We start from the raw sequence: 26,600 nt of genomic DNA, 5'->3' as shown, positions 1-26,600 counted from the left end.
AGCGGCATTGCCTCTTCCATCAGCTGCCAATACTCCCCACAAGCACTGCTGTTCCGAGTGGTGGTGCCACGGTGTTAGAACAGCGGCCCTTTCATCAACTATCAACACTTCCATGGGCACCGAGTGTGCAGTAGTAGGTAAAAAAATGAAAAAAGAAAAATCCTTCTCAACAAATGCGCAAAATAGCCGAATGCTACTGGGTAGAGCTGCAGAGTGAACAAACAAAATTGCAAACACGTTGCAACATCCCTGATATCTTGTTTGTCTTGCCTTTATCTATGACGTCATGCTTTGGTTTCAATTGTAAGTCGACCCCTCTGCTTTTTCGATCACAGTCGTGTAAATATGTTACATGCCAGAAAGATTGCGGAACCTGACAGTTCAACTTTTTGACATAACACAGACGCAAGTGACGTTGCTGCCATAAACAGCAGAGTCTTTGCCATCTGCTGCCGTGGACGGATTGGCTTGGACAGGCTTAGCATTTGCTATTCCTCCCACATATACATATATGCCCTGTCGCGTTCACAGGATGCTTCACTGCATGGACTGAACAGCGCATTTCAGTGTACCAGAAGAATGGAAGAAGCACGTCAATGAAAGTGAGGGAAACAGGTTTGCTAGGTGTTAGAATGACACGATTCCATTCCAAAATAAAAACAAAAGACCAGTGATGCACCAAGCAGCACCCGAAACGACGCGACTGGCCAATGAGCACACAGGATGGCAGCCGTGGGAAGAAAAGAGAAACCGAAACCACGCGGCTGAACTTAATTTCGGCAATGGAGACTTCGAATTGTCATCATGCCTGCCACAGCATGCACACCTAAGGTGCATGGGCATCACTGTTTCATGCTATTCAGGTTCGGGGAGGTCTATTTGGTTAATGCTGGCTGCGCGGGGCACCCCTTGAAGCGACCCCTCCCCCCATCTGAATTAACCGGTGCGCACCCACCCATGCCCGCATTAACGAGCACCCGACTCCACAGACTTACGTGACGTTGTCTGGGACCCTAGATTCATATCATAATTTCCCATTAATGGGGGTTGAATTAACAAGATTTCACTGTAGCTTCGAAAGGTGACTTCAGCCATCTGAAGCATATCAAACAGCCGTGCTGCAATATGCTTGATGCCAGCAACAAATATTTAAGTTTCTCTAGCCATGCTCCTGGTTGGTGGCAACTGCCTCAATACGTCGGGGCTTCCTGGCAGACCACTGATTTGGCTTCAAAATGTATATATTTTTTTAAAGCTTTGCTGCAAAATCTCCTTTGGTTTAGCTTAAGTATGCTTCCTGAAACCTTCAAAATGAAGCCCCGACATATTTCACACTCAATAGTGAAAACACTGCATCAGGGCAGAAAGCACATGAGAGACAAAACTGAACAGGACAGCAGAGAGGGAGAGGGGAAGGAGGGTAAAGGCATGACTTACGGAACATCCTCGTCATGATCAATGGGCTCTACATCAGCCTGGATAGATTCCATGGCAGTGGAGAAGTTCGCCAGCCGTTGCCGGTTTACGGACTTGCTCCGCGTCAGCCCAGACCCTGTACGAACATTTCGTCGAGAACAGTGAACAAAACTCTCTGCACTTTCAGACACCTTCCACGAACGGATGTGCAAATAAGCCACCGGCAGATTAAAACAACTAAATACGGTAGGACCTCTATTACACGACTTTCAGGGGCAGGAGAGTATGCGAAACTGTCGTACAATTGTAAATCTCACTCAATGGGTGCTTTCGCCTAATAAACACACCTGCTACTCTGGCTATCAAAATGAATTATATTTCTTTTCTCCACCCTTTGCAAAATGGGCCGTTCTCATTCTGCAAGAATTAGTACTGACACCCCAGGCCTTTTGGCGTGAAAGAGGCTTTAGACGAGATGTGCGTGCGCTTCCGTGACTGCACATTAATGGCACATTCAATTGGCACAACAGGAGCAGAGGCAACAAGCAGTGAGTTGCAGGCATGATATCGCGTTGTCGGAGACTGCTTCCAGTAAAAGCTAAACTTCAAGTCGATAATGCTTTATTCAATTCCTATTTAAATTACTGTTCGTTGGTATGGGCCACAACAACAAAGACAAACTTAGACAAACTCCATTTGTTACAAAAGAAGGTTATCCGCTACATTGGAAATATCGATCCAACAGCCAGTACTAAAGATGCGTTTGTTTCCTTTAACATCATAAGGGTTGATAACTTATACAAATATCGATTACTCCAAACATTCTTTTTTTCCTCTACTGAAGTCAAGAACTTACTCTCATCTCTGGCATTTTTAACACTACGTAGCACAGATATACACACAAGAAGTAAAGATGTCTGGGAAATCCCCCACTTCCGCACTTATTATAAACATCAATCATTAACACATAACCTGCCATCAATGCTTAATATCTACCAAAACACAACTCGTCTGAATCCCAAGAAATTGCGCACGTACTTCATAACATTGTGAACCACATTTTGATGTTATACTTAGTTTTTTCTACTGTGCTTCCTTTGTTTACAATTTCGTACTGTTATTTATGTCAACTTGTACTATTTTTAACTATTTTTAGCTCATTTTGGCGAATATGGTGCATTACATACTGTATTATGTTGCCGCAATACTGTATTATGTTGCGCATGGTGTACAATGCTTTATATTCACATTATTTTTTTTTTCTCAACTTCACTGTTCTGCCATGTAACGGTCTCCTGGGCCTCGTCAAGCTGCTCACCCAGCTTTTAGCCCAGGAGACCATTCCAGTTCTTTCTGGGAAAAATAAAGAATGATTGAAATTGATTGAGCACAGCAGTAGCACAGCGAGAGAGCAACTGATCGCTCTCCCATCGAAACGTTCCGTGCAAGGGCAGGCGCGAGGGCGAGCTTCCCTCAGCAAACAAAATGACATCTCTATCTGTCTTTGATGCCGAGATATCGACATACAACACAGTCAGATGTACAAAATTTTCATGCCGTTAAATCGTCAGCGCCTGCGAAAATTCAGCCCACATGACGATCTGAATTTAATATTATGGTCAAAATACTAAACTCCGGAAGGCAAAAATTGGTAGAGCTAGAGAATAACAGCTGTAAATTCTAAAAATGTGATTTTTAGAAAAATCGATTTTTTGAGTAATTTTCTGGTCTCAAAGACCAGCGTCCTCCATAAAGGACTAGAGACATTAGATTTTTGGTGCATATTTTTTCTTTCGAGTGATGTGCTGGGCAATCGTATGCATGGCAGCTGAGTGATTTGTAACTGAATTTTTTCCCGCATTTTTCGATTTCTGTTTCAACAGTTGAACGGCGGCCGTGACGTACTAGACGCGCTCAGGTCATTGAGGCAAGCAAGAAAACTAAGATATAATTGCTGCTTGTTCATTTTTGTGACTCCAACTCTTGAGCTGGTTTGTGTAAGAGCAATGAGAATTAAAACAAAAACAGCAGCGACCACACGGGAGTTTTTTTATGGCTCACTTGAACTTGTCTTGTACGTCGAAGCTGTCATTTGGCTACTGTGCAAGCAGTACGCTGCCTTTTGAGCACAGGCAGTGCACCACATTCGGCGCAGGTCTTGGGCGAGGTAGCGAAAGCTGCGGACTTGCCTGGCAGGATGCCAAAGCTGTGCCAACACTCATGACAGACCCGCCTGTACTACCCCAGATGCCGTAGTCAGCGGCACGCTCACCACTATGATGCTCAGCGTATTTGCACTTGCCTATGCGTTCTATCTGAAAGCAACGTGAAGCCCGCTATTACGTACACACGCTGAGGTGCGCTTCGTACACGTGCTTTGCTGAGGGACTCGCACCACCGGTACAATTTTTTCCCAGGTTTGTATCCAGCCAGCAATGAAATTTCATTACTTTGAAAGTGCAGTGAAATCTACTTTGTTATATCATCATCATCATCAGTCTGACTACACCCACTGCAGGGCAAAGGTCTCTCCCAAGTCTCTCAAAATAACCCTGTCCTTTGCCAACTGTGCCCACCATATGCCTGCAAACTTCCTAATCTCATCCGCCCACGTAACCTTCTGCTGCCCCCTGCTACGCTTGCCTTCCCTTGAAATCCACTCCGTTGCCTTTAAGGACCAGCGGTTGTCTTGGCTTCGCATCACATGCCCTGCCCAAGCGCATTTCTTCCTCTTGATTTCGACTAGGATGTCATTAACCCGCATTTGTTCCCTCACCTACTTTGCCCGCTTCCAGTCTCTTAAAGTTACACCTATCAGTTTTCTTTCCATGGCTCCCTGCGTTGTCCTTAACTTAAGCTGAACCCTTTTCGTTAGCCTCCACGTTTCTGCCCCGTAGGTGAGTACCAGCAAGATACAGCTGTTGTACACATTTCTCTTGAGGGATATTGGTAAACTGCTATTCATGATTTGAGAGAACCTGCCATATGCGCTCCACCCCATTCTTATCCCTCCAGTTATTTCCCTCTCATGTTCCGGATCAGCTGTCACTACCTGCCCAAAGTAGACGTATTTCTATACCACTTCCAGCACCTCGCTTCCAATTGTGAGCTGCTGTTCCCTTGCTAGGCTGCTAAATACTTTATATGGGCTTTGTTATTTACTTTATATACGTTATATAGGCTTTGTTATATACTGAAGCTATAAAATACGTTCTGTTCTATGGACGTGACGTTATGAAAACCGGAATGCTTTGTTACACTGAGATTTAACAGTTTACCGATAACGTCCGTCCCATTATGTTCTTTCTCCTGGTCTCTGTTTCTATGCATTACTTTGTCCACTTCATTCATTGTAGTCTTGAGAATCGTCAAGAAGACATCTTTTTGAAGTGCACGCTTATCTGTCTACTTGCAACTATATATACATTTTTGGTGTTTCTGTTCCTTCCTGACAAAATGGCTGTCTACCCATTTGCTGCCTGGTGCGCTTCCAAGTTGAGTCTGATGGTGCCACTGCCATGCTGCACACGCTCGGTGTAGGCTGTTGGAGTGGCTGCTGGCATTTGAGACAGTACACAGTGCCATGCAACGAATCAAGCAGCAACACTCTGGACAGTGCCATGTAGCAGCTGAATTCATATGGCATGGATTTGCACAATGGGACTGGCCCCAACACCACAGCAGCGAGCAATGTTAACAGCGGAGTTCTACCTGGGAGGAAATTAGTGCTAGGAACCTAGCTGCAATTTACTCATGTTCTAGAAAGAGCAAAGCCAGGTAGGAAAATGCAACAAACAAATCCTTGCATGTCCGAAGCACTGATGAGAAAAAAAAAAAGTTCAGTCCTGAAATTCGCCGACGACTTTTGAAAAAATACCAACAGGCAGCTTATCGTTTTTTTTTTGTGAGTGTGATCACTGTAGTCGCATTTTACTTGCCCACATACGAAAGATTGTCTGCATATATATTATGCCAAATGCAGTGTTATTAGATGGCAAAAAAAATGGCTTTAAAACTACACCTATCAATGAAAACAATAGACATACTGTCATTACTAATGCAAAACTGTACAGTGTTCAATACATAACATGAACCCTGGGCTGGGAAAAAAAATGGCCGTGCTTCAAACAAGTCCCTTACCTGTGGGTTTGAAGCCAGAGTCTTCGTCTGAGCCAGCTGAATTGAGTTTCGCTTCTTCCTTTGCACCTGGAGGCTGCTGCTCCTACGCACAGGTCGCTCATCACAGCAGTGCAGAGACACAGACTCTACACCCGCGGTGGCAAAGATGCTAGACATACTTGTACTGAATGTTTGCAAGTGTAGCTGTTCTAGACAACACAACTGGCAAGGCTAAAACCCCAGTCTGCTGCTCGATGGGCTAGCAAGAAATAGACAGCAAGAGAGTGATAGGGTTTTCAAGTTGCCACGCCAGGAACAGGGATACAAACCTTTCTTCCCACTTCTCAAGAGGCAATTTTCAAGACTCACAACTCCACTTCTATGACAGGCAGGACAATTTTACTCTTACTGCATTGCTTGACATTAAGACAAACCAGTGGCATGCATTTCAGCAAGTTCCCTGCAGCAAAGTTCCTTAAAAGCTGTCTCCAAAAAATTGCATAACATGTTGCATTAATGTATATACACTTGTTTTACATAAAATTAGATGCAATATTTAGAAACAGCACACAAAAATAGATGTTTCCTGAATATTGCATAAGTGTGGCTTCAAATAGGGGTAGGTACTACTAAAACAAAAAAAAAAAACATTTTCCTTAATATCTTTGACAAGTCATCATCCCACTGCAGGCCTCTCCCATGTCTCTCCAATTAGCCCTGTCCTTTGCCAGTTGCGGCCACTCTATCCCCGCAAACTTGTTACTCTCATCCGCCCACTTAACTTTCTGCCTCCCTCTGTCTCAACAGCCATATGAGTGACTGAGCTACGTTTTGTGTCTGTCCTTTTGAGCAACGCTGCAGCAGCTTTTCCTCTTGCGGATTGGCGGCGCAGCCTTGCCTTGGGAACGGGCTCAGGATGGGAGTGTGGGCTGGCGCTGGCCGACTTGTACCCGCTTGTGATTGCACCAAGACATGTCCCCGTCAGGGAAAAACCTGGCACCATCCTTCGAGCAGGAACGAAAGCAGGACACCCAGACAGCCCAATACAATTTCTCGCACGTTGCCTCTCTCACCTGAAACTCTCACCTGGCAACTTTTGAATGGTCCCATCTTTCAGCTTTTCTTTTCTAAGTATTTTCACCGTCCGGGGGAGCAGTTCCCAAGCCTTTTCACGACATGGTTCATGCAATCTCCCTACTCCACAGGACCACACATATCCGAATGACATGGCAGTATAGGCCTTACTGCCCCTGTCCGAAAGGAACGTTGCAAACTGAAGAGGCGTAGCACACAAGTCAGTCCTCTTCCAGATCCTTAGGGCAGCCTAGGCCTCCATCACATGTGCTGAGCAGGATGTTTTTTTCACTCACAGGTGTGTGTGAGAGGTCTCCCAGATTTCTTCTGCGTCATTCTCCAGTGCTTTGTGCTTGCTGCAGCTAAGGCAATAGCTGGAAAGAACTTCCAAGTCTAAGCACAGCCCTGTCAGGAGAGAGATTGCTGTGCCCGCACCATTAAGGCCTCTCTTCTGCCACGTTCTGTCAAATGTGACGGCTATCTTTGCGAACCCTGCCTCATCTGCCGTCAGGTCCCTGGCTTGTTCGAAGCTTTCAGCGGTGGCTTTTATGGTGAAGGCATGCACTTTTTTGGCAATCGCAGTGAAAGCCTCATTAAGCACCGGTTTTGGAGCACCGAGAATTGCACAAAACTGCACAAGCTGCTTGTGTCAGACACCAATCGCGCGCGCTGCGACCACCAGCCTCACGCTCATGGCGAAGGCATCATGCGCTGCCGTGGGCAAACATCTTATCACTGCCACTGCATGATAGAGGTACATGGCTTGAAGTGTACGTAGGCACGATGACAGTTGCAGGACAGTTATCACTGTGGCAATAAAGGTCCAAAAACGATGCAAGTGGTTTTCGTTTTCCAGCCAATTTTCAGACAGACAGATCACGTCGTCTGCAGGCTGGGCGTGCCGCGTCGCTGACAAGGTTCCGCATCATGCCGATCTCGCAGGTAACTGCACTTGGCCCTCGACCGCACACCTGCTGCCATTAAACATCTTTTTCGTTCACCTGAATGCACTGACGATGTCACCCACGCTCCAGATGAAGCTTAAAGAATCCGAACCAGGTGCGTCACCATTGCCACAGTTAGGCCTAGCAGCAGATGAAGGTCCCACTGATACATCATCAAGAACTTCCACGCATGAAAAGCACATTCCTCACTGACGTCCACAGTGGAGGAAGCAGAAAAACCCAGCAAAAGCACTAGTTCTCATCTCAGTGACAATAGATCAAAGAATAGCTGTGTGTTGGAATGCTTGCAACCAATGGTAGGTCTCCGATCATACCACGTGATCTAAAGGGCCAGTCACAGTGCTCGACTTAAGTGGGGAAATAAATTTTTTTCTTCCGTATTTTCAGCAAGAATGTGACCCTGCCGAAGTGGCCTATGGGAGAAGAGGCAAGGGCCTACATATGCAAGACAATTCAAGAGTGGCCAATGCTGTGGTGCGAAAGGTGGCATGCGCAAAATATGGTTAAATTCGCACTTTCACAAGCGACTAGGAGGGCTTTAATTACATTTTTTTTTTACTAAATTTATGTCGATTCTAAGCTTTGATGTTTTAAAACACAAAAAAGGCTTGGAAGAATTCGAGACACAACAAAGCAAAGAATCAAAATTTTTTTTTTAAAATCGTGGTTTTTTTTCACCCGCATTTCCCCTTCACAAAAATTTTTTTAAAGAACACGGTACCCCTGTTAAACCAGAAGCAAAGATTGAATGGTGTTGTTTCAGGTATCTCTTTCCCCCGACCCTGCACAACTGGGGGCGTCCCAGTTGTAAAATGCGTGCGGCAGGCAGGTGCACGGAGACTCACTGTTCGTTCCCTTGCCGCCTGGTCGATGTTGTGAATGCCTACGAGGAGGCTGTAGTCCATGATTTTGAAGCTCTCCAAAACCTGCAAAGCAGGGAGGGCAAGGATTCAAACATCTGTGCAACTCCCAAACTTTCCTGAATGAAAGCAAGCTGCGACAAGAAGAGCACAGGACAGAACTAAAGGCACTCTTTTTGTTACCACCACAGAGTGGGCAAATAGCACCAGCAACAGAAAAAAAACCCAATCTGATCAGACATAGTTTTCTCTTCCTAAGAGAGAAATGCTGGCTTCAAGTCTATTTCAGGTCTCGCCGTAAAAAAAAAAATAGAAATGTAGAGCTCCCTCAGCTGCTCAACTGGAAAATGTGAACGCAATGACGGTTATGCAACTAAAGTCAGTTTGCATGAATGTCTTGGGATTTGTGCAGATGATGAAAGTGTGAGAGGTACAGACACTTCCACCTACAAACAGACATCACAGTTATCTGTCACGGCCTTGTACTCTGCTAACACGAGAACCATTCAACACACGTGACATGCATCCAGCCTCTGCTGTGCATGTGCAATGGCCCTGCCAGGCAAAGGAACTTACACAGTTCAAGAGTGGGAACAAGAAGGGTCACCCAATACAGCATGGCCACTAAGTGATGCTAGTCAACAAGACTGGTGCAGAAATGCACCATAGAGGCCCCGAAGAAAGAAAAAGGAAACAACATGCTGAACAAAGTTAATTAGAAGACTGCTGTTCCCACCCAAAGTTTCCCTCAAAATACAAAACAGAGGATCCTGGCTGATCTTCACTTTATGAAGCTGCCCTGTGAACATCCAATCTAAACAGCATGGAAATGGGTTTTTGAAGTAGGATAGAGAACGGGGCTAGACAGTGACAGTTCACTGTGAATGGGACAGCGCAACAACAGGGCGACGACAGAGAAAGGCACACACAGACCCAAAAAGATCTTTGCTGTTTCATCCATTAACCCTCATACTGCAAGTGAAATGCCATTTACAAACTGTTACCAGCACGACATGAAATGGAGCACATTCAGACGTAAAGCATGTGTAACACTTGCACTATGAACAGTCTCTCTCAACAGAAAGGTAAAAAAAAAACTGTGTAGAAAACGTCCCAAAGGCATAGTGGGAATAGAGTCACCAAGGTGACAAGCCTGTTTGCTCAGCAACCCATGGTGATTAAAAATACTTGCCGACTGTTAAAGTGCATGAAAGAAAGCATGAAGTTCTTGTACAGCTTCAGTGAACTGTACCAGCAAATGTTGCACCAACTACAGCAGAATCTCGATGATATCAACCTCAAGGGGTCGCGAAAAAGTTCGCACCACCTGAAATACTGTATCCTCCAAATCGAACAAAATTCATATGCAGAAGCATGGGAACTGCATTCACACAGATCTGTTTACAGTTGACAGAACTTATGACCACACAGCAATAGCTCTGTTTGCGGTGGATATAGCCCGGCTAGCAATCTCGACATTGGTGATGTGCGGCCAGTGCAGCGCTGCTCACTGCTCCCTTCCTGTGCTTACAACACAACTAATGACCCCAAAGTTGTCATGCATGAGCAGTGCTTAGTGCTAGAGGATGCGGCCGCAGCTCGAGCATTTTCATCATCCATAGTGGAATGACAGCGTGTTCGGAACATCTGAAATTCCGCACACTGTATTCTGGTCAGGAAATTTGACATAAATTCATATCATCCCAAAACCAAAATTCATACCAACCCGTATTCATGTCATCAATACCCATCTATCCATTGTCAGGCTCAATAGGAGGCTACTGTGAACCTGCATGAAGGAGATACCATTAGTCTTGATTTTGGGACCTCCTTCTGCATGATATGCTGTAGTACTTATGAAATGTATAAACAAATAAAGACTGATTCTGAAGGTGCCATATGTGAGCCTGCTTACCGGAAGCAAACACACTCTCACAGCCACCACTCAAATATTGTTAAATCAGATGCCATCAATTATCAAGGTGGAGAAAAATAAAGTCACAACTAAACATTTCTACAGAATTGCCTCTCTGGTTGGGTTTGATAAATTCTTGTAAACTGCTAGACAGTAAGACAACGCAAGAGAACACAACCAAGTAGCTGAGCATTCCGCAGACAAAGACCGTAGAATCAACTTCGGAAAAGCCACCACCCTCAAAACCGAAACCATTTACCTGACTGAATTAAAGACTCAAACTCGAATCTTGGCACATCCAAACCGCTCCAAACAATATCAACCACACATGAGGCAACCTGCCCTGTGTATGCGCAGCTCACAAAAGAAGGACGACGCTAGCAGCAATCCTCACACAGCTGGGCACTGTGACTGACAGCCATAGACACCAAGTCAACGCTACTCCAACCACTTTCCCTTGATCTTTCACAACATTTCCAGTCGTTCTTACCTCCAAACCTCATACTTAAAGAAGCAAGCCAACAGCCCTCGTCATGCCTGATGAAGGAGTTGAGCTAGCCTTGAAACGTTGGGATGTTTAAATTAAAAAATTTTGGGTGGAGATGTCTTATAGCTTAAGGGGAGATGCACGTCGAAAAAGTGAGTTTTTCCACGAAATTTTTCCGTCTTGTGTTTTTGACGCTAAAATTATTTTTGGGCATTCAGCTACAATTTCCCAAAAAATCAAGGTGATATTCGAATGCGAAGTTAGTAAAAGATCAATTTTATTGAGCCACAGTGGCTCGAGAAACTGCAACTTTCCGCGCACATCGTCAACTTTCGAGCGTCTGCCTCTCGAGAACGCGGCAGCGCTCGCCATCGCCGCTTGCTTGGAGAGGTAGAGTAAGCCCTCTTGTCGCAGAGAGCACCTCCTGCCGTTTCGTATTTTGCCTGTAAATAATAAAAAAACACGTTTCCGGCACCTATTTCGAGCGTTTCTACTGGACCTTTAAGTTACGTGGTGCTTTACCGTAGCTGCCATTGGCCGAGACCAATGCGCAATTGTGGCAAAGCCCACCTTCTGCTACCGTCTGCTTTCACATTGTGCGGAGTCTACAGCGATCTCTCCGGCATTTGTTTTTGAATCAGTTCGAAATGAACGATGACACGAAGAAGCGCGATTTCCGAGCTTGGAAATCTCACACAAAGAAAGCGTACCGAGGACGCCGTCGCAAGCCTCGACAGAAAACGACAGCGCAAGGCAGCCGCCCAACGCCAGCTAGCCCTAACCAGGGCAACGGCCACTTGGGCGAAATTGACGCCGTGGTAAACTTCGTGAGCAGCTCGGAGGTGAAGATTGGATTGTTCGAAAGTGACACAGCTGTGGGCAGTCGTTATGCCAAAGTGCCGCGATATGCAACATCAGCGTGCTTACGTTACTGGTAAGCGGGGCTGCTTGTCCAATGTGCCGTACTTGTAACCTTGCGGTATGTGAACCGGCCGAAAAACGTAAGAGCCTTTGGGCGTTTCTTGAACTTCACTGCGGAAATAGCGAGTGCCCTGCATTGCTACTTTCTTCTACGTACACCTCGAGCCGTGCTGTGCCTGGTGGACTCAGGAATGCCGCCAGCGGAAACCGGAGCTTTCAGAGCGGGAACTCCCGCGACAGCTACGCCGTGAACATCAAGGCGGCCGTGGCGGCGCGCACGATGGCACAATATGGGGCACAGTAGCTTTCAACAAGTTCTCAAGGAACTTTGTGTGCTGCCACCAGAAGAGCTTGTTGTGCTGGGAACCTCCCATGACCAGAGAAGAACGAAGATGATGTTGGTCCGCCAAACAGCCGAAGCCCAAGCACATCGCCGTAGCCTGGCACAGAGCGCTCATCTGACAGACTCCATTCGCGAAGATCGTGAGGCCCCAATGTATGGGGCAGGGGAATTCTCACACACATGGCTGTGTTTGAGACTCATTTTTGTATTTTGTCAAGAAATTTCATGTGCTTGCATCATGTTTTTCAAGAATACAGATGTCTGAAACTTTCAAATGCATTTTTCTCCAGTTGTACTCTTCAGCTTTTTTTACGTTTTGTGCAACAAATTTCAAGTACTTGCGGTGACTAGATTTGGATGGAATTTCGCACACAGCCTCTTCAAAGTCTGTAGAATGTTGTTATCAATCTGATTATAAAACATCTCTTCAGCATTTTTCGAAAAAAATTCAGAATGTTGACACATGGTGCCCAAATATACACTTTGGTGTTCCTGAATTTTCTTTACAATTATTGGATAAAATGAATAAATTTGAAGTAGATTTCAAAATACTACATCATCAAAGCAACACAACGAGCTATTGCAAGCTGCTCTAAACATACATTTCATTATCAAAAAAGTGCACACAAGGCCTTATGTTATGCTTTTGTGGACCCATTTACACACAAACTATGCAAGCTACATAAAAACTAAGACCATATTTGGAATCTGCATTAAAAACCTTATCAGTGACCCAAGTTTCATAATCATACGCTCAATATTAAGAAAAAAGTTTCTTAGAGGAGCATCTCCCCTTAATGTAAGAAAAGTGAGTGAACGTATGATCAGCTAAATGTGCGTGTGTGCACTGACAAGCATACCATGCTCGTCCCCTGAGACAGCTGCGAGCGCGCCAGTCACGAGACAGGGCACGCCCAGCATGGGGACAGAAGGCCCACTACTGCTTCTCGCCCCGCTCCCGAAAATGATGTGACAACACGACAGCTCGCTGGTCACTCAGGGAACGGCACAGTCCTAGGCTCGTGAGTAACCGACTGCTCCTGCCAGGCAATACCCGAGAGGTTAAAACAGGAGCTCGCAGTGAGAAATGCTCTCTAGCCTGCTTGCGACCTGTGAGCCCGGATGGACCCCTCCCTGCCCACCGATCCACGTTAGTCGTCGACGACGACTTGGTAAGCCTACCAAACCTCTATTTTATCAGATTCTTACGTAGTGTGCTTTACCTCGCGTTAAGTTAATATACTATTTCCTAGCGTGCTTTGCTGCTGCCTATTTTGTCACAACCTGCTGTGGCTGCAACTCTGCGCCATGGGTTGGGGAAACGTGTCACGTACGAGTTACACTTGTGTGTTGCTGGCACAGAAGCTCGCCTTCCGGGCCGGCTTGACACAAAGTGACTCCATAAAGCATGCTATGAAGAAAAATGCTGCCTTAGAGGCATTCAGTGTTGGAAGCCACCTAAAAAGATGAAGACCAGGCAAAAAAAAATTAAAAATATATAAAGCCATGCCAACCAAAGAATACACACTAGCAGAAGCCTGGAAAGACTGTCAAAGTAGTATGGAAATGATTTCACAATTCGTGACTAAAAATGTCAATTTTTTTCTTTAAATTATCTTAAACCGTATATGCCTAGCATCCTACATCTAGGATACAACTTTTTGCACAGTAACTCTAAAAGTTTACTCTGCAAGAACTTCCACCCACTACAGTAGGTTCGAGAGGCCTCTACACTTTTCCCGTACAAGATTTGTGTTGTGTACATTGGGTTTTGTGCATTGCATGCATTCAGGAAGATTCACCAGTCTTCACCAGATGCCCTTTCCAGATTCAATCAAGTTGCCTACACCGTGATTCTGCTAGAAAAATGAAATTTTTGTGCATTTTGATAAGATAACCCCCTCATGTAATGAGAAATCCAATTTTAAAATCTATATCAAATGTTTGAAGCTTTACCCCACGTTACAGATAGCAAATTTTCCCAGTATCCTAACTACACAGTAGGACAGGTTCAAAAGTCGGTGTTGAAAAAATATTTCCACCAATAATAGGATGATTCTGATTTCTGAAGTCAGAGGGACGCATTGTATAAAGAAAGATTTGAGTTGTGTTAAATTTCTGAAGTTTCGGCATATATGGGTTAATATGCAAGTACAGTAAAGCCTCGATGTTATTTTTTTAATTGCGGAAAAAAGTATTATCTGAGAAAACGTACGATCCAAACTGCCTGATTTTGAGAAATGCAATTGTTAAATGAGGTAAAAAGACATATATTGGAAATTTCACTTTAAAAGAATGTTGATTGGCATTTCATGACACAACAGCTGAACAGATCCTATTACAACGCTCACTGAATTCAGTCTGCATTCGCACCGTCTTTAATGTGGAAGGAAATTCGTAATGCATCTGGTCCGTCGACAACAGTGGCGAAGGTAACCAAAATCTATTCCTTGTCGTTTTCGGACGCTTCATCCCTTTCCACCTAAGTACTGTGGGAAAGCCACCGGGGCAGCTGACTGTAGCAGTGTTCCTGCTTTGTATGCTGCATTTCCCAGACCCGCCCGTTCATATTTATGTGCATCGAAGTAGTTCATAGAAGCTTCGTCTCCTTTCCCTTATGCACCGTGAAGAAACCTTAGCGTTTCTCCTCTTCATATCGCACCCTGCAGAAACAGCTGTCGCGAATGCTAGAGCACAGTTTATTTTTTTTGTTCTTGATGATGGTGGTGGTGCTTCGCCTCTTTGCATTGAGGCACAGCAGAGAAGCCACCACGGCGAGTGACTGCTGCGAAAAACGTCGCATGCCCTCTCGTTCGGCGCACTTGTACGTTTGCACATGTGCGGTTGGTCAGTAAACGTATTATCAACCACAATTTGTCAAAACTTTAAACATAGTAGCCGGGATATCCTATTTTCCAGGAACGTATTAACCGGGAAAAATATAGTGTAACTCTATGGGGCATTTTTAATGTCAGCAATTTTGACCATACGAACCGGGAACGTATCGAGGTTTTACTGTGTAGTATCTGCTATTATTACTCTACAGTAAAAGCTCGGTAATTCAAACTTCAAAGAACCGGAAGAAATATTTGAATTATGAAATAACCCCGTATAAAACTGTCAAGAATCGCTGGTAGCACAGCAATTTATTAAGTCAAAGACTGGGCAATGATTGGCTGGTTATATGATGAGAACAGCGCTGTACTGTTTTTCTTGTGTCTGCACGATGAGAGCGGTTTCGGCACACTGGAAGAATGAAACCGCGTTGACGCAAACGAAGGAAACTGAGCTGAAGCGGTAAGAGAATGATGGAGCGGGGGCAGCATCAGCAACGCGCAAATATGTGCTCACGCAAATGGTGCTCAGCCGGGTTCGGTTGGCTGGCTGATGCTTACTGGTTGAGCCACCATTGCTGCAGGTTGGTGCGAAGCTCAGAAAAGTGAAACCCAAACTAAGTGGTCGGAGTATTCTCGAATACAGGGCGGCCACCCGCTCATCACCACGCCTGCCACTGCACCAATGTCAAAGGTGCGCGAGCAAATGCACAGCATGGAATTCAGGTTGGACAAGGCCTCCCTTCAGGAGCCCTTCAGCGGAGCTGTTAGGCCAAACTGCTGCTGCGACATTGCAATTCATCACCGCTGAAATTCCTCAACGGCACTCAGTACCCAGACTCCCGTGGGTCACGCTTTCATGAAGCCAGTTAACTGAACTAAACCATAATAATTACTGAGTGCAGCTCAAAGATATTTGCACACACAACAGAATATACACGAGTAAAAATGCGCCAAATAAGCTTCCTTTTTGTCAATTAGACTGCACACTATCAAGACCCTGATATGCGTCTTTGTAATTTGCGGTCTTCTTTAGAGCATTGGTTCTAAGCGACTATCCACTGGAACCAAAAACCGCTTTGCATTTATTGAGATTAACATAGCACTTAAACACTGCAAAAGCATCTCTCTTTCTGGAGCAGCAATTTTTACAAGCAGACACGTCAAACAGAGGTATCGTTTTATGTGCTCATTTTTTTGCTTATTCCACTCATAACAACAATAATTGCAACTAACAATGAATATCGTTGAAAAGTAGATACATTTCTATTTCTAATGAGCTGAATCCTGTTTTTACATAAGTGGAAAGGTCGCCACAATTGAGCAAACATTGTGAAAAAAGGCCAGTGGCCGTGCAAGCACCAGCCTTAACAATTTGTGGCCGCAAATATCCACGACCGAAGACTCTCTCTGTATGTCCTCACCCGGCAGTCCCTCTGGATGGTCTTGATGAGCGCGTTGTAGGTGTCAGCCTCGAGCAGGATGCCATCCGGGTGGTGTTCGAGGAAGTCGAGGTCCTTGAAGGTGGGCGACCGCTTGCCCCTCTCGTGTTTGCTCGCCTTGCGCTTGTATGTGGAGCCCTTCAGGTCGTACTTCTGGTGCATGGGCACCACCGACGGCAGCAGGTTGTTCATCAGCACCACCCGTACGTTCTTGCCACCACACTGGTAGCAGTACAGCCCATAGAACTTGGGTAGCAGTGTTCGCGGGTTCTGGTTCAGGTTCTGCACAGGGCGGGGGGGGGCACAATGTCAGCCACATTCTTCACTGACTGAGTGTAATGGGAAGTGAACTCACCATGTAGTAACCTGGAAGCAGATTCTGCAGAAACTCCGCCTCTTTATGCTGAACCGTCTTGATGATGAACTCGTCGTCGTTGGTGAGGTAAAATACGCTCCCGCTGGCACCGGGGTTTGTTAGCTCCCTCATGGGTTCATGGCACAAGGACATCTGCAATCCATCGTCAAAGGGCAGTGACCAATCATCTTGCCCGACATAAAAGGACGCACTAAATACTGAAGGGAGGCCAAAGGCACTACTCTCATTTCTCAGTAGAGCAGCAGAAAGCATAGCAAATCGTTTTTCAACATGAAAACAGATGGGTACACACTGAAAAATTGCCAGAACCCAAACTTCCAGCACAATCATTAGTTGCAAGTTAGACAAATTTTCCCTTTCACATTGGTCCAAAATGTACGCTGCATGACAATGCAACCAGTCAGCTTACACATGGCTGCACCACATCCAACATCGAGCACCATGTCAACCTTACAACAGCACTGACACAAGCCCTCCATTTTGGGGAGCGAGCAAGCTCTCATTCAATCTTCAGTGTCACATGTCAAAGAGCCTCCCATGTAGCACTGATATGTCCACTGCCCACGCAGTAGTTATTTGCACCGAACAGCCCACGTAACTTGCTAGTATCTTAGCATACAACCACACTACATGAGCATAAATTTCGCCTGCAATGAAATGCAATGAGACCCATTTGTGTTATGTCTCCACGCAAGCATCTCACACAGCTGCAAAGTCTTTCATGTCGATGCAAAAGAACAATGACTCTGCCATAACTTTTTCTGGCAAAGGAGTGGAAGCTGCAAAGCTGAAACACACCCTCTTTTCCAATGCAGCAAAATATAAGCCCCACTGGCAGTTAATAGCTTTCGCTTAAAGCGTAGTATATTGTGAAGGCTCGTTAGCTGAAGCCCATTTCTAACACCAACTGCCAATTTCCAAAGTTGGCGGAGAAGGATAAAACAGCTTTCCTGATTAGAACGAATCTGGTAGGTGCATCTTGTTACAAGAAGCTTCCATAGATGGCACCAGCTATGGTATCCATATTAGATGGATACCAGCAAAGGAGTGAAGCAGCCATGCAGACAGCAGTGCGCCAGGTGACTAGAGTAAGGCCTCATTCATATGTTCCCGGTTAATACTCTCAAATTTGCGGGCATTGAAGGGACCTGGCAATTACTCAGGTTAGGAAAAGAGCACAAGCAGTCAGTATTTAATCACTCGTCACCGCACTGCAAAACATTTAAGCTAGCTTCATTAACACCCAACATATCAGCGAAAAAAAGAAAACAGGTTGAGACACCCCACCTAGCCCAATCCCGCCCATGCACCCTGGGCACACCCAGTCTGCCCACTGACATCTTAGGAGTAGGGGCGGCTAAAAAAGCAAGGTGAAGTGTCGCCCTAACAGGGTGTCAGCTGCAGAGAGCAGCAACTTTTAAAAATTATTTTTAAATTACAGGGTCTATCCAGAGCTTTTAAATTTGACTCGAATACTCACAAAGACCACCTGTACTGATGTGTTGCACTTGACTATGACCTTCAAAATAATTCCAGGGTACCTTTAAATATGTCCCATAGAGTTACATTATTTTTTCCTTGAATATGGAAAATATTTTCCCAGACAACACGATTACGATTACCTGGATACTATGTTTAAAATTACCAAAAATTCTAGAAATAAAATGTGTTTAGTGACCAACCGCACGTGCGCAAACGTACAAGTGGGCTGAATATGGGGGCACACAACATGAGCTGGAATGCAGCAGCAGCCACCTAACATAGTGGCTTCTCTGCATTGCTTCAGTGCAAAGGGGCGAAGCACTGTAAAAAAAAAAAAAGAGTGCAGGCAGTTTCTGATGGGATGAGACATGAACAGAAGGAGAAATGTACCGGCTTCTTCGTGGAGCCTAAGTGCTGGAGGGGAGAAGAATTTGTAAACTACAACAAGGTGTTTACATACGAGTGAGCCGGGTCTAAGGAACACAGCATGACAAGCAAGAATGCTGCAACTATCAGCCGCCACAGTGGCTTCCCTGTATTGCTAACGTGCAATGGGCAATGCACCGCGGCTGGTATAATATGACGATTCCCAAACAGAGTGCATTCCATTTTTGAATTTCCTGCCATTCCTCATTGGCTAACATGAGGCCACGCCCCACGTTTGCTCTTGGTCACTGGCTGAAGCCTAGCGTGCGGCATCGTTTCAGCCAATGGCGAAAGGGGGGAGGGGAAATTAAAAAACGCCATCGATTCGGGAAGGAATCATCAATTTTATCATACCGATCCAGGTGCGTTACGAAGTTCATTCCACACTTAAGACAATGCAAATGCGAACCAAATTCTGTGAGTACCAGAGAAGGAGCTTTTCAGACCATATGCGAGAAATGCTAATCGACCTTTTTTACGAAGTGCAACTACCAATAAACAACTTCATACCTCATTTAACAGTTCCATGCCTAAAACTTTGATGGTTTGGATCATAAGTTTTGCCCGATAATATGCTTCAAGAAAGTATCAACAAAGTTTTACTGTATTAAGTGGAATGAGACAGTTTAAAAAGCTCCCTGTAGCCTTCGATTCATTGCCAAAACTGACCGGAACTGATGCCAGGTTCTGCGTCCTTTCTGGCAACTGGTGGTAAAATCCACCTTTCCTTCCCTCACCCAAACATCAGTGTCCTGTCTCATGCAGTTTTTTGCAAAGGGTATTCTCTCTTCCAGTAGCAGCTGAGAGTACTCTTTCCAAGTCCTGCAGAATTTGTAGGCAACCAGCCTTCAAACAATGTTCAGGTTTATGGGGGTTTAACGTCCCAAAGCGACTCAGGCTATGAGGGACGCCGTAGTGAAGGGCTCCGGAAATCTCGACCACCTGGGGTTCTTTAACGTGCACTGACATGGCACAGCACATGGGACTCTAGAATTTCGCCTCCATCGAAATTTGATCGTCGTGGTAAGGATTGAATCCACGTCTTTTAGATCAGCAGCCGAGCACCATAACCACTGAGCTACCGCGGCGGCCTCAAACAAAATTCAATAAACGGACGTCAACTGTATCCTAACATGAGGTAGTAGTGCCATCAACAGGCACAATAATAAGCAATCATAGTGTCTCTTGTTCCTTGAGCTGGCAGGTGCAAGTGAGATAGGAGGATTGCTCACTTACCAAAAAATCTTCAGTTTTTATGCTAAACAGATCCCTAAAGTATCTGAAGGCAACCGGAGCGTATGCCTTGAATTTGAAGTCGCTATAGTGATGCGCTGGCGTGAGATTGCTTCCTTCCCTAAAATGGGGGGAAAAAAAGGAAAAAGTAGAGCAGCACACATGAGCAAACTTGCTGTCATGTAAATCAGACCAAACCTTAATACAGCAGAACCCTGCGATAACGAAGTTCAAAGGCACCCACAAAAATGCTCACTGAAGTGAAAAATTCATTGTCATAAACTCAGCCCAAAACAACGGTGGCATATTAAACTTGAATGGTTCATGAACAGCGCTTATTTTCTTAATCAGTTTTGGCCGCTTTCGTAGTGTCGACATCAGCACAGTGGCACGAATTCAAAAATAAATTCGCTTGTCGAACTGATTCACATGTACAGTAGAGCCCCGCTGTTATTTTTTCACAGGACCACGAAAGAAGAAAACTATCATGCATCACTTTTACTCCAAAAAAACTTGATTGAATTAGAACCTGACTCTGAAAGAAATTCATTGTGGGGGGAGGGGGGTAGACGACGAGTGACAAATAGTACTTAGTTGTTACAGCGTTTATTGCTACGAGGTCCAACTTAAGTTTACAAAAACTGGTCGCTTTCAAAGAGGCAAAGGATTGTGCAGTCACCAAATACAGCATGTCAGCATGAAAACAAACTAGTATGCAACTGTTCTGTCTGCTCCTGAGCTACCGAGCATTGTACACAACTGAAAGGCACTAATATGAAGGATGTTAAATTAAAACAAAACACGAGAGTGAAAGCCAATCTTTCTCCTCTTCATCAAGGCAAGCAAGATGCTCTTGATGAAAAAATGCCAGTTCTGTTTAGGTTCCTTTTGTTCCTTGGAAAGTCTACTAAGCTCACTTCAGCATATATCAGCTCACAAAATACAGCTCTAGTAGCTCCATGCTGGCACAAAATTTGAACAATAATAGTACGCCTGCTCAAGCAGCATTTGTATTCCGAAATGCGGTGGAATAGGGTTTCAGACAAATCAAGATGATTATGGAATACCTTAACCCTCATTACAAACAGGGCTTGAACAGCCAAGCAACAATGCACTCTGACAGGCTCTGGCTCATGCTGGTATCACCTCATGCAGACCAAAAACTCATGACTTGATCAGGGAAGTATACCACTAGCACCATAAGCTTGCAGAATGCTGAATCTGCAAAAAGCTGAGAACTGCCCTACAGCCCGTGTAAGCCACAGAAACAAGTGCAGTATGTGCAAGTCAATACCAAGTCCCCCCCAACCCCCGAACCTCGCCCGTTAAGGTAGACGACAGCTCAGACTTTTCGTAGCAATAGCATACTGCAACCTTTTTGCCAACAACAGTATTACATCAAGCTGCCGAGAGATTTCCTAAAACAAGCGGGACCATCCAAATGCAAGTTCTCAAGAGAGCACTTTTCAGATGAGCACTTTTCTTGCAAGCCTACAGTCACAAAACTATAAAAACCATAACATCAATGCGTGCTGCTATTCCATGGCTCAATTAAAAAATTGCAGATGCTATTCGCCCACTATACATAAGATGCATAATGTGCACCTACAGCAGTGGGCAACACATCAGAAATATCACTGAGACGTAAACATCAATTTAGTTAAGCTCAAAAGTGCTACACAAAATACATATGATTGAAATGTCGTCTATAGACAGCTAATGTTTAACACTGACCTGCTAGCCCATGACTGCAACATGAGAACAGGCTTAAAAACGGTTAAGCCTGAAGTCTTGACACACACAACAGTTCTTAAAAGCTAAGACCTTTATGCCGCCTCAGTACAACATTCAGTTGTTCAACGTTCAACATTCAACTGTTCAACATTCAGTTGAGCACGGTGACGGCTGTTTTCAATACTGACTCACGATCTCAGCTGCGATTCTTGACTTCCACTGTGTAAGCAGCATCAGCCTTGATTGCAAATGAAAGCAGCCCCATAACAGCATTTAGTGGTGATGTGATGGGTTTTTCAAGCACCAGGAGCGCCCATGTGACAGGGGTTTAAAAGACACCGAAAGCACAGCAAGCGAGCTCTCACCCAGGAAAAACGATCGACTCCACCATGGCAAAATCCTGCATCAGTAAATCACGCTCTGGCTTCGATGCCAAACTGCCAACAGCATAACCTATGCCTAGTTGAATTGAACCTATAATTTGTGACGTTTGAATCTGTAAGAAAGAAGAAAAGCAAATAAGTAGTCAATTTGCTTGAGTCAGGTTATCAGAAAAGACGCAGGCAAGCCAGACAATTTTTTCACTATCTACATTTGTGCCTTTTCAGCCAGTTATCCGAGGTCTGAAAAGAGTCATCTACAACAGACCATCACGGTATTCCTAGAGGCTCTGGCGATAAAATAACAAGTGTCTGTTCATTCCGGCAAACTGGCCACACAGCCCAAGTAAATGGTGAATAGGCAACGGAAGTGCAGAGATGCAAAATATGCCCATGTTAGCTACGACTCCACACAATGACTGCTCCAAAGACATACCCACATTAAGAAAAACTTGCGAGGGTACACAATGCGACATCAACACACAGTAGCAAGCATACTGTGACTTCCAACGGAATAGGAAGAGGAGTTTAACGTAATTTACGCAGTAAACTGCAATGTTCATATTGGAAGAAAAAACTCGCAAAGGCATGGCTGGAAATGAAGGAGTTACGGGTTTAAAAATTAAAAAGTATCACACAAGTTGACAAAGAAAAACGGCAGCAAGATATGTTTGTACTCTCGAGCATTCCCCAAGTGCTTTCTTGCCATGCTAAGTGGCCGTGGGGAGAGAGCAGGTTGGCTGGCACTAGTGCAGCTTTTCCATGTCGAAATACTCAGAAAGAATAAAATGAAGGTGCAAGAAAAAAAAAGAAAAAATCCCAGGGCACTCTCAATGGCCACCGATGGTCGTGCACCAAAATGCGAAGCTCGTGAAGGCACAAAAAGAGGGCCATATGTGGGGTGCCTTTGCAAGCACTGATAGCAACTTTGCTAGCCACGACGTCATAAACAGAAACTGGGTCAATAAACAAAAAGAAAAGTGCTCCCCACTCCGAATATTTTGAGCCTGAGCGGCGCCTTTCTAAACACAGCAATGACATCCAATATATTGACTGCAGCCAACATAGCAGCAGCCCATATATTTGCGTACCAGGCACTCTCCCCCCCCCATTCCTTCCACGCACACACAATCTCAGCATAAGCCATAAAAGCAGGACGACTGCTCACGCATTATAGGACTAAAGTACTATTTCCCGAAATGGCAGCACAAGCTTGTTTTCCTGACCATTTCATCTTTGAACATCTACACTGTGAAACGCCCAGCTCTGAAAGTAGCCGGACTGAAACATGCACAGGACTATGCCACCCTCCACCTCCCTCTCCTGGACCCCCCAAACACAGCATAACGGTGTTGGATATGATCAACCACTTGATACAGCTTAAGTCTTTAGCAGTTTCTTTTTTGCTAACGTACCCACACCTTCTCCTCATCATACGCTGATGCTTAGCGGCTTTTCTTGTTAATTTTTTCTCGCTCCAATGTCGCCTAAAGAGATATTCATCCTAATCATATCAAAATCATAACACCTCTAATCTCTGACGTTTTTTTGTTGTTAATTTAGTTTTTAAGACTGGCATATTTTCAGACGACCTTAAGAAATGCAAAATACATTCCCATCTACAAAAAGGGTGACAGATTACTGCCATTCAACTACTGACCTGTACGCATATTGCCTTTCTTCAGCAAAATTATTGAAAGATTAATTGAAAAAAACGTTTAACTAACTACCTCAATAAATTTAACATCCTCTCCCCCGCACCAATTTGATTTTCCTGAAGGTTTCTCTATGGAACTTGCCCTTATTGCACTTACTGATAAACCATAAAGAAATAGATTGATGAAAGGCTTTACGCAGCATCAGATTTTACTGATCAAACAAAAGCTTTTAACATAATTAATCACAATATTCTTTCTGCCGAATAGGCAATAGGCATCTGTGGACCATCCCTCATCCTACTAAAAAGCTGCTTACAGCACAGAAGTCAAGCTGTTTCCATCTTAAAACCCTTTTTCTAAGCCACAAATTACTAATATAGAAATTCCTCAAGGATCTATCCTAGGTCCACTTTTATTTCTCATATTTATTAATTATCTACCTGAATACCTATCATCAAGGCGCATTTTGTATGCTGACGACGCTACCATCTTCAGGTCCAATTCTGACATCTCGAGTCCCGTTTCTGAACTTAACTGTTACCTACAAAATGTCCTAATAACCCCTCTAAAACAAAATTCACCTTATTCAGCTCCCATCAGCGAAAGTTAGCCTCTATTCCGTATATCACTATGGCTGGTCAAAACATAATGCAATTTGACAGCTCTATATTCTTTGGTGTTCATTAAAATAGTCGTTTGAAATACCATGACCATATTACGCAAATAAATAAATGGCACCTGGCATACGTATTCTTATCAAAGCACACCCCTACTGTAGTTTAAACACCTTGATCACATTGTATCGCTCATCTGTCCACAGTCACATCACATACAGCTTAACATGTTGGGGAAATCCATATTGGTCACACCTTGCTTCAGTCCACATAATTCAGAACAAAGCTACAAGCACTATTACGTCCGTTCCGTGCATTGTTAATGCTGTATCTCTACTCCATATGAATAATATCGAAACAGTTTCAGAGCTCATTCAATCTCATTCGGGGATTTTCTGCTTCAAACTCACGCACAACTAATTATTACCTGTTTAGTTCTTATCATCTAACCTCAACAATTAAAACATTACTCTGTTCACTTCTAACAATGTACTCCTGCCAAAAGTTCATAGTAACTACGGTAAACAGACTGCCGAGTTTTCATCAATACCATTGTGAAATACCTTAATTATGAACATTAAAAATTCACATACACTATTTATTTTTACAAGACACCAAAACAATACCTAAAAGCCACTAGTTAACGACTAGTTTCTGTTATTTTTTTCAAAGTTCCTGTTCAATGTGTCCAATTTTGTGTATTATGTTCCAATTAAGTGTCACCTTTCATTTCCAAAATGCTGTGCATTGCTTTAATCATCACAAGGCCATCCTGTAAAGGAGGTCCCCCTTCATTCATCGACTATGGGACCTCCTTCTGCATATCAATCTGTACTCATCAACTAAATGAGTAATAAAATTCCGATTATGAAATGAGTAGCACGTACCTATCTAGAAAGTTTACGGACATCTACATCAGAACTCACACTCTGATTTGCTTCATTTTATTTTTAATTTATTTCTCGGTTATCTTTGACTTCATTTTATTTTCTAATATCAAAGTCAGCTAATGCTGTCTGAGTTAGGCTCGTTTAAAGGTAGCAAGGTTGCGCGACTGAATTTTGCACCAGCTCATAAAGCATGATCAAAGAGACAATCACTGCATGACTGCTGCAAGGAGTTAACGTGCATTACTGCACGAAATTTCAAATTACTCAAATGCTAAATTAAACAATACAATATCATTCACCTGTCTTAACACCTCGCAGGCCTAGAGCAGTAATGGTCAAGCTCATTCTCGCTCGAACTAAGTTTTGTCTGGCTATTGATAAGAATAAGAACAACAACATGTACACAAGCACCCCCATCGCCCAGCCACTGCAAACTTGTTTTATTTCGAGATGGATCTGTGAAAACTTACTGCCAGCACTAGCATTCACCACTTCACCTATTCCTCTCTGTACCACCTGTGTAATATTCCGCGCCAGTGCTATTATGCCCTGTCTTTCCTCGTCATCTCTTATCCCTGTCGTACATTATGCGCTCATGTAGTGCTGCCAAATGACAACCTTCACTCAGCCGTAGCCATAAATATTCAGTGCTGACATGACCTCTCTTGGCAGAGAAGAAATACGGGTAACGAACGTCGCAAAGAATTTCCCTCAAGCAGTCAACTGAACAAAACACTATTGATAAGAGTCAAGGTTTGAAACAAGAGGCCACTATAGAGGTGTGGTTTTAAAAACTATGATTACCAGCAGCAAACATTAACTCCTTCCCTGCCGTGACCATTGTGCATCGTTTGCCCGTAAACTAACTTGCGCACAGATTTCAGTACCTTCCATGTCGCTTATGGACACGCTGTGCGTGGGGCTTGTAGTTAGGGAATCGAAGTTTAGTTTACGATGTAGTTTTTTTTTTTTTCCCGCGAGGTGGCATTTTTTAAAATCGCTGCGAATACGGGGTACCGCATTCACTGCTCGCTAAGGACGACTTCACTGGTAGACTTTGGAGCCTTCCGTGTTGCTTACAGACACACTGCGTCATTTGGCTTGTATCTAAAGTTTCGTTTTTGATGTAGTTTGTATTTCCCCTGTATGGCGGCGTCATCTGAACGTGCTCCTAAGACGTCATAGCGTCAAAGTCGCTTGGCAGCTTTCGCATGTGCGCTCTAAAATATTACAAATCTCGGGACTCTGCTTTTTCTCCGATCGATTTTATCAACGACCCAAGCGGCAGCAAGTATGAAGATGCTGCCTTTCCATCTGGATTCAGTTCTGACACCAGCGACTAAGGAAACCAGCCTGGAGCACACGCGGCCGCGCCTCTGTGCCCAACTATAGGGTGTCTAGTTATTGTTTTATAGCCAGAATACTATTCTA

The 26,600-nt window shown here is 44.3% G+C and overlaps 1 protein-coding gene across 15 annotated transcripts in view; it reads right to left on the bottom strand.

Moving 5' to 3' along the window:
* LOC144094329 (phosphatidylinositol 4-phosphate 5-kinase type-1 alpha-like) overlaps nucleotides 1-26,600 on the bottom strand; it is a 107,017-nt gene that overhangs the window by 72,571 nt on the left and 7,846 nt on the right. For 9 of the 15 annotated variants that reach the window (XM_077628293.1, XM_077628284.1, XM_077628282.1 and 6 more), the window contains exons 4-10: nucleotides 21,993-22,123; nucleotides 19,897-20,014; nucleotides 16,732-16,884; nucleotides 16,359-16,658; nucleotides 8,420-8,500; nucleotides 5,557-5,638; nucleotides 1,438-1,552 (exon numbers count right to left, since the gene is read on the bottom strand). In XM_077628293.1, the coding sequence (XP_077484419.1) occupies nucleotides 1,438-1,552; nucleotides 5,557-5,638; nucleotides 8,420-8,500; nucleotides 16,359-16,658; nucleotides 16,732-16,884; nucleotides 19,897-20,014; nucleotides 21,993-22,123 (980 nt within the window). The remainder of the gene's footprint in view (nucleotides 1-1,437; nucleotides 1,553-5,556; nucleotides 5,639-8,419; nucleotides 8,501-16,358; nucleotides 16,659-16,731; nucleotides 16,885-19,896; nucleotides 20,015-21,992; nucleotides 22,124-26,600) is intronic. The other 6 variants (XM_077628289.1, XM_077628283.1, XM_077628286.1 and 3 more) reach the window with 1 other exon arrangement.

The sequence above is a fragment of the Amblyomma americanum genome, chromosome 6 (genome assembly GCF_052857255.1).
Source record: "Amblyomma americanum isolate KBUSLIRL-KWMA chromosome 6, ASM5285725v1, whole genome shotgun sequence".
NCBI classification, from domain to species: domain Eukaryota; kingdom Metazoa; phylum Arthropoda; class Arachnida; order Ixodida; family Ixodidae; genus Amblyomma; species Amblyomma americanum.
This window is presented reverse-complemented; position numbering and strand designations above follow the sequence as displayed.